The sequence below is a fragment of the Zea mays genome, chromosome 5, assembly GCF_902167145.1.
Source record: "Zea mays cultivar B73 chromosome 5, Zm-B73-REFERENCE-NAM-5.0, whole genome shotgun sequence".
NCBI lineage: Eukaryota > Viridiplantae > Streptophyta > Magnoliopsida > Poales > Poaceae > Zea > Zea mays.
Window position 1 is genome coordinate 35,826,179 of NC_050100.1, and position 16,322 is coordinate 35,842,500.

At 46.7% G+C, this 16,322-nt stretch overlaps 1 protein-coding gene across 1 annotated transcript in view; it reads left to right on the forward strand.

Annotated features, from left to right (window-relative positions):
- Window positions 1-247: 247 nt before the first annotated feature.
- LOC100193152 (uncharacterized) overlaps window positions 248-16,322 on the forward strand; it is a 49,326-nt gene continuing 33,251 nt past the window's right edge. The window contains exons 1-10 of the mRNA NM_001399091.1: window positions 248-743; window positions 6,002-6,067; window positions 6,774-6,835; window positions 6,933-7,014; window positions 7,102-7,212; window positions 7,353-7,430; window positions 7,543-7,639; window positions 7,768-7,874; window positions 14,214-14,279; window positions 14,374-14,495. Coding sequence (NP_001386020.1) covers window positions 510-743; window positions 6,002-6,067; window positions 6,774-6,835; window positions 6,933-7,014; window positions 7,102-7,212; window positions 7,353-7,430; window positions 7,543-7,639; window positions 7,768-7,874; window positions 14,214-14,279; window positions 14,374-14,495 — 1,025 coding nt within the window. The 5' untranslated portion in view covers window positions 248-509. The remainder of the gene's footprint in view (window positions 744-6,001; window positions 6,068-6,773; window positions 6,836-6,932; window positions 7,015-7,101; window positions 7,213-7,352; window positions 7,431-7,542; window positions 7,640-7,767; window positions 7,875-14,213; window positions 14,280-14,373; window positions 14,496-16,322) is intronic.

Genomic DNA, 16,322 nt, shown 5'->3' on the forward strand with positions numbered 1-16,322 from the left:
GAAGCAAAAGTAAGAATATTCGTATGGAAATGGAGAGAAGTAAAAAGCGAAGAAAAAGATTCAAGTATTCAACTACACAGCTCAACTTTCGAATCGCAGTATTCTCGGTCTGGGGGTGGGTGGGAATCTTTCAAAAGCTCACTTCTGAAACCCGTATTTTTAGGTTAGGCCAGGGTGCATCTTACAAAAATCATCCACTTCCTCACCCCCTGCGTTTCCTCCGACGTCTGCTCTCCCGGCGAAGGAAGGGAAGGAGCCACGCGAAAGAAAGCTGACGCCCACGCGCCCAGGAGCACCACCGGTGACGCGTGATCATATTCGAGCACCAATCCCCTCATCCTCCCCAGCCCCCGGCGCTAAAATCTACACAAAGCCTCGCTAAACCGGCCTGATTCGCGCTCCCGATCTCGCGTTCGATCCCAGCCCACCGTGAGGTCCTCCAGCCTCCCGCCTCCCGCCAGATCTCGGTGTCGTTCGTTCGGTTTCGATTTGGTGGTGGAAGGGAAGGGATGAGCGGGATGAGCGCACGGATAAAGGAGATGGTGCGTGTGGCCACGGCGCGGCTGGGCGGTGAGCAGGCGGGGGGTGGCGGGGCTTCCTCCTCAGGCTTCGCGCGCCGGGAGTCCACGGCGCGGCTCGGCGGCGGGGGCACCAGCCTCCGGAGGCAGCCGCAGCCGATGGCACCCTCCGTGCGCACCGTCTGTTGCAACGACCGCGAGGCCAACGCCCCTGTCGGGTACAAGGTACGCCGCGATTGACCCCCATTCTGACATTTGGTCCGGCCCAGGGCCGGAGCTGTCATTTTAGAGACCTGGGGCAAACTTAAATATCGGCCCCCTTCTATATAAATATAATTTTAGAGCTCTTTTGGAACGCAGAAATATCACATGAATTAGTTCAAAGACACAGGAAAAGCGCAGGATTCAGGGAATTTTCCTTTAGGTCCCGTTTGTTTCCTTTCATTTGGAAGAATTGGAATCTTACTAATGGAATAAGCTATTTTTTTAGAATGTGGCATTCCACCACTTTCCAGAATTATCATATAAGCATATCTCAAATTCATGGGTTGATAGATGGAAATTGATTCTATAGATTTACATGCTATTTTTTCGATACACAACTTGTAGCACACTTTTCGCTATAACATAATGTAGTATATAACTATCTCTCTCATATGATTTAAGATAATATACAAATATACTACATATATAAATATATGAACTTAATTAGTTTGGTCTAAATTATAATTATTAAAATGGAATTCAATTCCAACGAAACAAACGGGGCCTTATTGTAAAGGAGCCCCTACTTATTTAGTACATATACATATTTTTATCAATAAAAAATAACATAATATTAAAAACATATTAAATTAATCATACAATACAAAACCATGCCGCATCCCGCAAGGCAGAGGCCAAGATCAAGTGAAGGAGATCACGAAGGCCTACAACATACAAAAACAAGAAAATTCACTAATATAATTTTGCTTCTTCGGGTTCGAGTGGAGGGGATCATCATTGTTCATTGAGGCCCAGTGGCCCTGGCCTACAACGTATGAAAGCAACAAGCAAGAATAATAAAATAATAATTCACCAAAGGCCACAACCTACACGAATCAAACAAAAGAGCAGTGCACCTGTACGACCAGGGGGGCCAGGGAGGAGGGCTTCCGAGAGAGGTCAGAGGTTTCGTGTCCTGGCGGCGGCGAGGCAACAAACAGGACGAGTGGGCGACAAGCTCTTAGGAGATTTAGTTTTTTTAGGTTTTTTACTGGGTTTAAAGATACCTATATAAGACATATATGGGGAGGGGCCCATTAAATTTGGGGGCCTGGGGCCACCGCCCTGGTTGGCCCCATACCCAAATCTGGCCTTGGTCCTGTCGGCTCGGCGGTTGGATCTCGGTTATGTCTCGTATCGTATGGTTGTGTTCGAGCTGGATCGTCTTACAAGCCAGAAACCTTGATTATTGTTGCCTGAAGATTCTTCATGCTTTAATTGTATCTTGCAGATCATACTATGGCCGGGTAACTGTGGTTTAATGGATCTTCATGCTTTAATGAGCGGAACACAAACACATGAGTTTGTTCCGAAACATGTTTGATCTCACCCCTTTGCCATTGTAGTTTGTATTAGAATGGGTCCTATTGGTAGTATTTTCCCCTTCTCTTCCTATACATATGTTGCATCTGTAGTACATTTAAGTGTATTTTGCAAGAACTTCAGTGCATCACACTAATGCCAGTCCCCCTTTCTCCTATTTTTGGTTTGTACCAGATATTGATTATAGAGTTATTTGAAGCTGATACTCTAAGAGCATCTCCAACAAGGTGACTCAAAATAGTGTCCCATAAATTAAAATACTACATCATTTGAAGTGTTTAAGGCACTAAAAACAAATTGCGCTCCAACAGTTGAGCCCTAAATCATGTATTTTAAGAAGTAAATTACATTATTAGGAAAGAAATTGTTGGAAATTATGTAGAAAACAAGGATAGAGCACTAGTGTGGGGTGTAGTATATTTGGGCCACTTCATGGTGTGCCCTATATTTTTTTTCATAAAAATTGTAAAATAGGACACTGTTGGAGGTTGGAGCTATTTTTTATGTCTTGAGCCCTATAGTTTAAGATAGAGCAGTGATTTAAGGCACTGTATGAGATGCTCTAAATTGTTGGAGTTGAACACATGTTCAGGACATATTTTTCTATTTTTCTATTTCTTACGCCACACTATGAACCATGGCTGGTTATGGTTACCTATATAGGACCAAGCAATTTGTTACAACTAAAAGTAGAGATAAGATTCTAACTACTAAAATAGCGATAAGATAGAATATAAGATGCCAAAGTACCAAATAAGATGCTGACTTAGGAACATGACTTATCCTATCAATCTCCCCCAAGTCATGTGTGGCGCCACTGGACGGATTTGAACCATCAAAGTTTTGGTGCGAAGCTCCTGAAACTTGACCCTCCCAAGTGACTTGGTGAGGAAATTAGTGAGCTGGTCTTGAGTGCTAATGTAGTTGTCCTTGGCACTCCCCTCATCTAAGCAGCTCCTGATGAAGTGGCACTTGGCACGAATGTGCTTGTCGCGCTCATGGAAGACGAGATTTTTCGCCAAGGCCAAGGCAAACTTGATGTCTACCGTGAGCTCTACTGCTTCAGCATCTCTGCCAAGGAGATCACCTAGCAGTCAAGCCAACTAGAGAACCTTGGTGGAGGAAAAAGTGGTAGAGATGTACTCTGCCTTGCAACTAGACAGAGCCGCCACCTGCTGCTTGACCAACTTCTAGCTGATCAAGCACTTGCCAAGAAAGAACAACGTCCCGCTCATGCTCTTCTATCAATGTCGTCGGTGTGGCTACTATCGCTGTAGCCAATGAACTGTGTAGCGCCGGTACACCTCGAGTAGTGCAAGACGTAGTCAGAGGTACCTGCAACATAGCGTAGGATCCTCTTGACGACTTGTTGGTGCTCTATCGTTGATCGCTGGATGATCCAACTGGCATAGCCGACGACGACCGCCAATTCCTACCACGTGTGGATGAGGTTGCGAAGGCTGCCCACAATGCACGAACATTGTGTTGTGTCCATCTCCATTCCGATATTGTGCTCAACTTTAGCCTCCTACATAGAGTGCAGGTTGGGTTGCAGTCGGTGAGCCCGCCAAGCTCGATGATACGTTTGGCGTAGGTGATCTGACAGAGTGAGATGTTAGAGTTGTCCTGGTGGACCTCGATCTTTAGGTAAAAGGAGAGTGGCCCCAAGTTCACCAAGTCGTCGACGTAGATGCCTACTAGCAGGGCACAACCTCTCTTTCCCCACCGGTAGACAACAACCTCGTGAGCACTTTGTTGGAACCCCATCCGCTTGAGAGTGGAGTCCAACTTGACATTCCAAGCTCCTGGTGCCTGTTGTTGGTAATAGAGGGCCTTGCGCAGACGTAAACATCCTCCTTCAAGTCGCCGTTGAGGAAGGCGGACTTGACATCCATGTGGTGGATAAGCCAACCATCATGGTCTGTCTGTGCGAGGAGGACATAGACATAATCCATCTACGCGGCATATAGGGATGAAAACAGTTTCAGGAATTTTTGGTTTTCCCAAAACTGTTTTCATTTGTCCCAATCGGATTAAACGGTAACAGTATTTTCGAAAATAGAATTGGTTATCAGAATTTTATATCGGAATTGGTTATTGGAATTTTATATCGGAATCGGTATACCATTTTATCGACCGTTTTGTTCGATTACCGATTTTAATCGGAATTTACCGAATTCAAATCTCGAAATTTTCCGAAAATAAAAAACAAATTAGTTGGCCCAAGGCCCACACTTCCTACTTTGGCCTAAGCGGCTAGACTCCTGTCCGGCTCATGCTTAGCGGTTGGTGTTTGGCAGAGCATATTTTATATAGATAGGTTCGTGTCTCATGTTGTTTGCTGCGCAAGGTGGCACTAAACGATGCGCTACTGCTGCGTTGCTCACATTGACGTGGTGCCTGTGCTCGTCAGTCGCCATTAGGCTGGGCACGGTGGGCCGTTGGCGTGATGGTCGTGCGGCCTGGCCTTGTGCGTTATATATAGTGTATTTTATTTGTGTGTGTGTATATATATATTGTGTATTTTATTTATTTCTAATATCGAGCTACTTGAGTGACTGGGCATTTTTTAACACAGTTGGAGCAAGAAAAGGTTGAACTTTGACTATGTGAACTTGTAATCTTTATAAAATTGTTATATTGTGAACTTGTTATATTATGTACTTGTGATCTTTGTGAATTTATTATATTGTGAATTGTGGACACTACTCTGCGTGCCTGGGGAGCCTTGTCCCTTTTGCACGACCAGCGTTGCGGTCGCTCGATGAACCTGAAATCTCCCATTTCTTCCGCTCCTGATGGACGAGACACTACTCGGTGAAGAGAAGCTTGCCACTGATGGTGACTGACACGGCGTGTGGTGGCTAATCGTGATTGTCGATAGCCTTGAGGCAACCCGTTACATCCTCGATCGTCAATTTGGGGAGTCCAACATAGTCTCCATTGCTAAGGCGACCTGCATATATTTCTTCGGGACGCGGACGAACTTCTCTATGGATTCCTTCTCATCGATGTTGTCATTGCCGTATCACGTCATCTGATGCATCAGGCTGGAGAGACAGAGAACAAAGTCGTTGACGTCCTCGCTCGGTCAGAACGCCAGGCAATCCCACTCCTAACACAACTTTTCTTGGTGGCTCTGCGGGCGCGGTTGCTACTTATAAGTGCCACGTCTGGCATCCTAGGTGTTCTTGGTAGTCTCCTTGCCCGTGAGGACAGACATCATCTCTGACGGGATAGCAACAAGGAGGGCCTCCATCGCCTGCCGATCCTCGTGGAAGTTGTCGTCACCGTACTGCACCGCATCCCACATCCGTCAAGCATGCAACTTCACCTTCATAACCAAGCTTCGCTCATAGTTGGCATTGGTGAGCATGGGCCATCTACCTGCCGAACTCCTTTACGAGGTCTTGATGACGGGGGGAGCTGTGTCAGCCATGGTGGACACGACGTTGCTCCGGTGAAGAGGAGACATGGCGATGTCTGTGGGGCGTCTGCGTGTCCCTGCTCCACGCGCTCATGTCCTGCAGATCCCGCTCCCGCTCCTGGTCGGCCCACATGTTTTGCTCTGGCTTGCTAGCGTCTGTGCGCCCCTGCTGGATGCACCCGCGTCATTCAGATCTCGCTCCTGCTCGTGCCACACGTTCTGCTCCGGTTCGCTGGTGTCCGCGTGCAGGGCCTGGCACCCCCCTATGGCCTTTGCCGCCACGAGGCACGCCTCCCGTGCCACAGCCACTTCGCATCCCGCCCGCGCCTCCTTTTATGATATGATGCGATCTCCATGAAAGCTGCCATTCTGTAGAGTAAATTGGCAGGATACTCTTTTTCTTTTTTAGTTGCCATCTAATGTTTGTTCCACATTTAACATTCTTTTGTATGCTTTATTCACGTCTCAGGGAAATTCTGTGTCGACTACGAAGTACAACATCCTAACTTTCTTACCTAAAGGATTATTCGAGCAGGTATTGATACATTATTTTAGTTTGTCACACATGTTATCAATCAAGCAAGTTCTTTAAATTCAGCATCTTTTATAGCAGTTTTCTCTTCATTTTTAATGGAAATGCATTATTTGTGTCTATCAAATTTCATATATGCAATCGATTGAGTTTGCTTTGCAGCTTTTGCTCCCCATTTATGTTCCTCAAATACTAATTTGTTTTGACAAGAAATGTGGACCTATACTTAACTGAATGAAACACTTTGCCTTTTGTGCAAACTGATCTCCTAGAATTGTTCCTTTTCTGATCGTTGTATCTCTCAATTGACTTAATAATAGATTGGTGATATGTCTGCTGGGTTTTCAAATGTCAGTGCATTTAAAATGTGATTCTGTTGTCTTTGCATATTATGCATCCGCTGTCAAATTGTACTTCCTGGTTTTATGTTAGTGTACGTTGTGCTTTCAGCAGTTTAAGCTACATTTTGTGCGGCTTCTCATATCTGGTAGCTTCCTAGTTCACAGCTTTGGTAGATAAGGGGAAATAAGTTTCATCATAGACAGCTGTCATCACCAACTCAAATATGAGTGTTATTATTCATGTTTCCCATGCCCAACCAATCACTTACTAATGCAGCAGAAATTTGAATGTTTTATCATCACCAAATCATGCAAAAGTATTTGACCAGAAGAACTTTTTGTAATTTATTTCTCTTTTGTTTTGACAGTTCAGGCGGGTTGCAAATCTTTACTTTCTCATGATCTCAATCATGTCAACTACACCTATCAGGTCTCTCTCTCTCATGTGCATCTTCCTAGGTTTGAGTCAACTTGTCATTCTTTGCCTTTTGTCAGCCTTAATTTTAACTTCGCACTTGTGCTTACAGTCCAGTTCATCCTGTCACTAATGTTGTTCCCCTAAGTCTTGTGCTTCTGGTGTCTCTCATCAAGGAAGCTTTTGAGGATTGGGTTAGTATTGCTATCACTATTTTGTTCTGTCATGCTTAAGTTAAGAGACCTGATGCTGTTCCTTTTCCTTTTCTGCTGTTTGTACAGAAGCGTTTTCAGAATGATATGTCAATTAACAATGCACATGTCGATGTATTGCAAGGTCAATGTTGGGAAAGTACTCCATGGAAACGACTGCAGGTTGGAGATATTGTGAGGGTAATGTCTTAAATGCCTATTTAGTATCTTGTGAGTTAATCAATATATTCCATACTGAAAGTAATTGTCCTGATCTGTTTGTTGTGTAATATTGAGGTTTAATGGCGTAAACTAATAGTAATGACACTTCTTTAGAGCAGATCAAGCAAGATGGTTATTTCCCTGCTGACTTGCTCTTCCTATCAAGTACAAACCCTGATGGTGTTTGCTACATCGAGGTCCATATTCATTTATACTTTTTATCCATTTATTGGCTAAATTTGAAACTGAAGCCCAAATAAATGTGCTTTGGGAAATATTCATTGATTGTGGAGGAAAAATTAATTGCAGACAGCAAATCTTGATGGGGAAACAAATCTGAAAATAAGGAAGGCTTTGGAGAAGACTTGGGACTATGTAATTCCTGAAAAGGCTTCTGAGTTCAAAGGTTTGGTGCCTTTTATTTTCTGATTATTGAAGCTGTGTCTTTCTGGCTTAACTCCACATTTGTTTGTCCTGTTTATGTGCCTTGGAAATTGGAATTCTTCATATTTAACTTAGACAAATGGCTTACAGGTGAAGTGCAGTGTGAACAACCAAACAATTCCCTTTATACGTTTACTGGCAATCTTATCATGGACAAGCAGACTATACCTCTCTCACCGAACCAGTTACTCCTAAGAGTAATATTTTGTTCCAATCTTTTTCTTTCTTTCTATAATCACTTTATTGTATTTTTGCTTGTCCTTGGACGAGCAACATCTTTGGAGTTCCCTAGATTGGCTACATGTCAGTATCTGCTCTATATCCTTCATGAAACACTTCTATAAAATCATTTGTAGAACTGGAATAGCCATTGTACAAGAACTTTTGTAGATTAGCCTTTCCTCACTTTTAACAATTTTCTACCTTTTTTCTAGTCTAGTTTTATAGATGGCAAAGCTGGTGGCATGACATAGCCTAGCGTGATCCCACTTAGGCATGGCATGTCAAGGCATGATTAGCTAGCCATGGTGTGCTAGCACACGAGCTTCACCGGTGGGCGACGACCTAGGCATGGCGTATTGGCGGCTTAGTTGTGTCGTGCCAGCCTAACGAGCCCAACGAACTCCCAAACACAAATCAGTTAGAAGTACAGACACCAGAGATTAACTACAACAACATCTTTACATCCATATGAACACAAATCCATACATACACAAATCAATCCAAGTTCCTGTACCGAGCCAGATTCATGTTGGCGGTGGAGTATTTGAGTGCTACATGAGGTGGCTGTTACAACTCACCCTGTCAACATCGACAGTAGATGAGAAAGAACAGAGGAGAGCAACACTGACCACCTTGTCAGAGTTTGATGATCACTCCTACACAAATAGTGGACGGGTGAAGGGAGAAGGGAGTGACACAGCCACACATGTCTTGAAGGGGAGAACCAAAGAAGGGAGGGGAGCAGCTCTTGTGTTGCTGCGTTGTAGTGGGGAGGAGAGTATGGGGGGGTGGTGGTGGTGGTGGTGGCGGTGGAGAGGAGAGCTAAAGTGGATTGTGACACGATAGAAAGGATAGCGTGGGCGTGTGACTAGACCACATGAGAGTATGGTGAGTGGCTAGAGTTGGGGGTGGAAATTATGTGGGGCGTGGATGGTGATGGTTTGGGATGGCACGTTAATGGGGCTGCCTACTAATGCCATGCTCGGGTCGACACTATAGGTTGATGGTGTGGCCCATACACGACACTAGCCATTGGTTCCTGCTGGCATGGGCACAGATGGCACTGGGTCGTGCTGTGCTTAATCGAGCCGTTCCTTTTTTCTATGTGTTAGATTTGTCCTCTCTTGGCGTCTTACCTTTGGTGGAAAATGTATTTGTAAGGTGCATGAAAAGGTTTGTACCATGCTTTATGGTGAGAATATATTTGCTGTCGAGTAACGACACCAGGGTATCGTAGGTACCCAAGAAGTTCGTAGAGTTTGAAGAGAGTGAGGGTTGCATGCTAGACGCTTGATTTGGGGTACCACTATAGTTATGAGCACACAAATGATTTATAGAGGTTCGAACCGCGTAAGCGTAATACCCAACATCCTCTTTGTGGCAGATGAATTGATGAATGTGGAGCCATTACATGCTCATATATCACATGAGCCAGATGACTAGCTTGTTGTCCCTTTCCTATTGGTTCTAGTGAGAGTTTTAGACTAACTGGCCTCTAGTTCACCTTCGTCTATGAACCCTTGATTTGATATATCTTGTGGTGTTGAATTGAATCTGGATCGACTAGAATTAGCCCTGGATCCCACTATGTTGCTCTACTCCCTTTTATAGCACGACGAGAGTTATGTGCCTGCTGGACGGTGGGCTCTGTTCAGCGAAGGTTCAACCACTATTTTATCATAGATATGGAGTCATACGTAGTGCACGTCTCAATCATGTCACAATGTTGAGTATGTCCTGCTATAGTACCAGGTACGTCCTGTCACAGTGACAAGGGTCCAGTGACAAGTACCAGAGTCCATATCGTTAAGTATGACATAGTTGGTAAACGATGTAGCTGCCTATATTTTATAATGCTTGCAGGTGCATCAACAGGCGTGGTTTCAAGAACGATGGTGCACATCACACAATGGTCTCGGGTACACCTGCAATTGTAGACATGACGACTATGCACTTTCTTGACCACAACGTCGTCCATCGATTTTAGTACGATGACCGGAACCCTTTTCTTGATCGCCTTGTAGCACGTGGTCATCTTGAGCAGAGGCACACATGACATCGAGGATGTATCGCTTAGGGCTGTCCTGCCTTGGGGCCGGGGGTGTCTTGTGGGTGTCTTGTGTGCCTGTGAGCAGAGGCACACAAGATTTAGAGCCTAGGTTGGAGGACCTTGGAGATGTGAGGGCGCTGGGCTTTGGTCGTTCGGCTTGGAGGGCCTTGATGGCCGGAAGGGCCCTAGAGGTCTGGAGGGCCTTAGAATCTAGTCCCTTGGCCTAGAAGGTATTGGGACCCTGGCACTGAGGGTGTGAAGGCTGGGAGGGGCCCTCGAAGACATAAAAGGATCTAGGATCTGGTTCCCCGGCCTGGTGGCCCCCAGCCTTAACTGGAATTGTCCATGTCCCCATGACTTGCCCCCTCGGGGGTATGAGGCTAGTATCAGTCAGACCCACTTTGAATCTTCTTCTTTTGATGGGATCTTTAGAAGACACATTTCTAGTATGCGGGGTTGTGACCTTCCTCGAACGTTGACAGAGGCCCCCGAGCCCATTACATGCCTAGGAGAGTCAATCTTCTCGCAAGACGTGTGACAGAGTGGATTCATTGCGCGCTGGTGGTTACTGTGTGCTTCAACTGTTGGGAGTAGTGAGGTGGTGTGGACAACTAGGAGGTTCAAGCTAAGCAGGGGCGTAAAGGGGAGGGCAAACCCTGCCAAGAGTAATGACCTACCATCATAGTGCTAGAGCATACCATGGCTTTGCCTTCACTTTGCTTAAAGATCAGCTGTTAGCCATCACCTTCACCTCTCTGGAAGTTGAAGCGTCGGGCAACGATCATGCCACACGTCTCGAATTCCAATGAGTCGTGCGTCACATGGGGCACAAAGCCTGATACCCGCGAGAAAAAGGAAACATTAAGGAAAAATCGGAGAATAATTCACATGCCTAAGGAGGCGTGCATGCCGGGGTGCTCTTCCCAAAAGCGCCTAATGGAAAGGGGCGGCGCTGTTTCAGGGTGGCAGCGCCGAATCGGGAGCGGCGGAGGCCAAATCCAGGGCGGCAGAGGCCAAATCCAGGGCGGCAGCGTCCAAATCGTCGGCGGCGGCGGCGAATCTGAGGTGGCGACGGCGAATCTGAAGTGGCGACGGCTCAATCGGGAGCAGCGACAGCTGAATGGTGGGGAGAGAGGCAACCTAGGGTTGCCAGAGGAAGGATTATATGGGCTGGCTGGTGGGCTGGGCCTCCTACCCCTTCCTTCTCCTTTTTTCTTTATCTTTTTTTCTTTTTCTTCCTCCTCCATGGGGCTGTTTTGCTGATTCTCAGGTTGATAAGGCGTCGCCTTGCTCGCCTTAGGCGTCGCCTAGGCGTCTAGGCGGGGGTCCGGCGCCTTATCTCGCCTTACCGCCTTAAGAACCATGCACACCATCGACTTCCAACAACGTTCGCTCGACAACGAACTCGCTGCACACTCTTCGGGAGATGGGGGAAGTACACCATTTTCTACCACCATATGATGGTGGGGATGAACTTCTCTCTATCGAAGTTCTTCCTCTGCGTCCTCGACTTCTACGACATCTAGGTCGGACACTTCACCCTTAACTCCATCCTTGCCCTCTTGACCTTTGCCAATCTGTGTGAGACCATCGTTGGGGTGAGGCCCCACGTCGACCTATTCCGTCATTTCTTTCTCCTCCAGGCATTGAGCAGCCGGAACTTCTTCGGCAAGTTCTACTTCCAACTTCGCTATTGGCGAGGGGACTGTACCGGAGCAGTGTTTCACCGGGGGGCCCTGTTATCAGTCGCCTTTGAGAGCCCACCACCACGAAGGCAGTCGAGTTTGGCGTTGTCCCCCGCCATGAGGGCATTGACGGGCCTCAAGCCAGGGGCATCCGTGCAGGAGGGGGTTCGTGTGAGCGAATCGGGCCCTTTGGAGAAGTCCCCACTTCCCTTGGACGTCGCTTTGACACAAGCTCAATAGATTGCCGAAGATGTCCGTAGTGCTGCCATCGTCGAATAGAACCTGCTCAGGAAGGAGTGGGAGACCTTCAATTAGATGCGAAGCCAGTTGGAGGCAACAATTGTTGATGCCCTCCGAAGGAGGATGGAGGAGGCCGCGTAGAAGGTTGAAGATGAAGCGCAGTCACAGGAGAAGGTTGAGGCCCTAAGGGATGCGCTGCAACAATGCAGGCAAGAGGCGGCGACACGACTTGATGCTCCATGAAGAGGGAGGGGGCCTTCATGAAGGCAAAGGAGACCTTGGCGGCTTAGATCAAGGCTCTAGAGGCCAGGGAAGCAGAGTGGGAGGCCGTCAGGGCCAAATAAGACCTTGAGCTCTTGCGACAGATGGAGATCGACGCTATCGGCCTTGTGACCCGGAAGCAAATGCTCGCGTTGAACATAGCCTGACTCTTGAAGAGGCTCACCGGGCAAGCGGCGAAATAGACCTTCGAGGGATGGTTGTGAGCAGACCCTTCTCTCCGATCTCTGAGATGTTCACAATGTGTGGAAGGAGTTGGAGGAAGCGAAGGAAGGTTTCCAGAGGATGTGAAGCACATGCCTCTCGAAACAGGAAAGTCTAAAGGTTCGGGTTGAGAGGCTAGTAGCATGGGAGGTAGCGCCGGGGCTTTCTCAAGGCTTGGGGCATTGAAGGTCAAGAACTTGGAGGAAGATCTTACCTTGATCCAGATGTTGCAAAAGGAAGAGTGAACCCTAGTGTGGGATGCCCTTGAGTGTGCGGCCAAGGCCTTACGCGCTGTAGGCCTTGGGTCCGTCGAGAGAGGGTCCTATAAATGGGAGAGCATCGGGGGTGCCTACTTTATTCATTAAAATTGCAACCAAGCGGTTGAACTCTGTGGCAAAGTAAACACTCAACTGTCGAGAGAGTCAAGTAACTGGATCTCTCTTCGGTGCCAATCTTCCAGGTGATGGAGGAGCTCCCCCAGGCAGAGAAAGAGGTGGATGGGGGCTGTGAAGATGGCAATCATGTAGGGTCGTTTGTTTGTCATTGCGTGATCCAGTAGTAATAGTTTCGGGGTAAAGGGGCGTACCTGAAGTTGTAGACGGGGCCCTTGCACCGCAAGGGTCTCGCGTGAGCCTTCTCTTAGTCTCTGGGCAGCTTTAGTGCTAGGATCAAGGGAAGCTCTCCTTCTAGGAATTTGAGGCCCTTGGCATCACAGTGGATCTGGATGGGTCTTGCCTAGCCCTTGTGTAACGATAGCCCTGAGGCCCCGAGAGAGGAGCATGTTTAGGTAAGGAGTGTAGGATAAACCGAACTGTTCCTTCATTCATTCTAAAGGAAAAGCAATAAGCTTCTTGTTAGGGGCTCCTCTTACATTGCATTTAGCAGTATCCTTACTTCACTCCTGAAACCTTTTTGGGGCATTGGCAGACAATCCAAGATATGTAGTGCGACAACCAGCCGAGACGGACTAGGCCTAGAAAGCGATGACGCACCGGGGTACATATCATGGCTTAGCCACTCCTAGGATATTGCTTCTAAGACGTTATTGTCGTACCACTTAGCACATGGGCTGGCCGTCAACGCCGTGCCAACCTATTGCCCTGGAATCAGGTCCCAAGGCAGTGAGGCATTGAGGGTGTCGGAGGGTAGGAGGGCCTTAGAGACATGAAGGGCCCTGATCTAGTTCCATGTTCCTAGCCGAAATTGGTCATGCCCCCGTGGCGCGCAGGGACCTGACGGTACGAGACTGGTACTAGTCTGACCCACTTTGTATTTCCTTCCGCGGACGAGATCTTCGGAAGGCGTATTGCTAGTATCAGGGGTGTGACCTTCGCCGGACGTTGACAATAAACTATACTAAAACCAATATTGGAAGCTATATTTCTTATAATTGAAAAAACATATAACCATAGTTTGTGGGGGTGTTAAAATTGAAAAACAACGACCTTACTTATAACCATGGTCTTTGTTAGAGTGTGCTTCAATTTACTTTATTTTTCGTGATAAGAGAAGGTATATATACATGATATTTGGTGCCTTTGGCTAAGAGAACATCCTTTTAGTTCTTCAGTGAAACTTCAGTTTGTCTTTGAACCCATGAGAAGCTAGATGGATTTGGATATTTCAAGTCCAGGATAGATTTGTGGTTAAGAGTCATGTTCTCCTTTCTAGTCACCATCATCTTGCAATACAACATTTGAGATGCTTAAAATATTTGTTTTTCTCTTTCTATTATTTTCTTCATCTGTGCCTTGTGTGGTTGTGCCCCCCTTGATCTTCTCTTTTCATGCACAAGAGGACTTTAAATTAGCTGTGTGCTTGAGTGAACATTGACTTATTGTTGCCTATTGCTACAGGGATGCAGCCTTCGTAATACAGAATACATTGTTGGTGTTGTCATATTCACCGGGCACGAGACAAAAGTAAGGGCATCTTTCTATTCCCTATCTATTCAATGTGGAAATTTGAAGTTTTGATTTTCTTTTTGAAATTTACTCTTGTAGAAAACCGTTGCAGGTTATGATGAATTCCATGAATGTTCCCTCCAAAAGAAGTACATTGGAGAAAAAGCTAGACAAGCTTATCCTTGCCCTTTTTGCAACCCTCTTCACAATGTGTGTTATTGGTGCCATTGGAAGGTCAGTTCTCTTACAATCTATGTTCGTCTTTATTTAATATACCTGCTTTTTATGCCAAAACAAATGTCTGCTTCATTTATGAATTATGAATGTTAACCCCATTTATTGTCCTATTGTAGAAGAATCAGATTGGTGGGATAATCATTGTATCGCATTGGGCCTCATGGGTTGATGATTATAGAGTACATAGGACTAACACCCTATGTGGACGAACAATGTTTTACTACACCTATTTACTCTAACATGCCCCTGTAGTCACAGTGGGAGCATCGTAGGCGGTGAAACTGGAGAAGTTGATAAGCTAACATCCTCTTGTAGTCATAACGATTGATGCATCACTTATGGAGTGGCTGGAGAAGCTGATGAGTCATCATGCAAGATAGTAACCCTTTGTGCCAACGTCAAAGTAGTTGAGCGTGAGAGCGCATGAGCCGTGGTTGTGGATATCATGATAGAGATAGCCATGATCAATGTAACAGTCGAGGTAGCCGATGTCACGGTGGCTGCACATGAAGCCGTAGGCGCGAAGAGATGCCATGGTGATGACGAAGATGCATTGAGGCAGTCATTGTGGAAGGGGTCAGTGCCGGGTCGACATAGTTAGGGCCATCGAGGAAGTAGAAGAAGACATCGACACAATCGAAAGAGGGTTGATGTACTCAAGCTGCCAGGACGAAGTGTGCATCGAGGTTGCCTAGGAACACACTATGGATGAAGCACGTACCGGTGTTGCTAATACTAGAAATACGAGGTAGAGGGTCTCAACCATGCATCAATGTCTAAGGGACCAACACAGGAGGTCGCGACGAAAGTTGTGGTGCGCAAAATGGTGGGGTAGAAGGTGCCGTCGCAGCCCGTGGTTGTTGGAGTAGACGAAGTAGGTGGGGAAAAGACGACACTGAGGGTATGGTTGTGCTAGATGAATAAGTTGTGTAGAGGCAGAGACACGTCTAACTGAAAGCGAGCAATCCAGGTGGACGTGCTTGCCCAAAGGCAGCGGTTCAGACATAAGGTACAACGACGACGTTAGCACTCAATGTTAGTAATGGAAAACTCGAATAGCTTGACAAAGATTAGGTGCTGATAAGTGTCGCACAAGAGGCACAACGGTCGTCGATGCACATAGGATGACGAGGTAGATGTAGCTTTGAGTGCCACGTGGACAAAGGCATGCCTGTCTTTGTCGATGGCAACCACGGGCAACGATGCTATGGCTTAAGGAGGCTCACAACAACCATTGCTTGGAGAAGATGCCTGTAGTACTTGATGATGGATGTCACGGGGGAGCCGGGTGGATCGCACACACCGGTTGGTCAAACCGAGTATGCGTGAGGTGGGTCCACGATGGAAGAAGTCAGTGGAGGCGTCTCGATAAGTGGTGGCCGAGACGTGCAGACAAGATGATCGAGAAGCGACGCAGGAAGGTGTCTCCTTAGTAGCGCATGCTCGACCAGGTCGCATAGTCGAAGGTAGATGGTGGTATAGTCGATACCAATGGAGTAGACATGCGTGAGGTTGGCAGACGGTGGGTGACTCAACCCCGATCAGTGATAGGGCAAACCAGATCAAAACTGATGACAATGGAGGGCGATGGAGTAGCCCGACGTGAGGTTTGGAAGGATCACAAATTCACAGTGCTCAACGGGGTGGGTGAATTGGGCTTCTCTATTTTTTTGCGATAATTAAATCCTAATTGCAAGCCCAACATAACCCGAGTGCCTAATTTGTACACAGAGTTTTGCACCCTAATACCAACCCTATGCTATCATGGCAATTCTAAGAATGTAAATACTCAAAGTAAGTTGCACGAATGTAATTGTGGAAAGT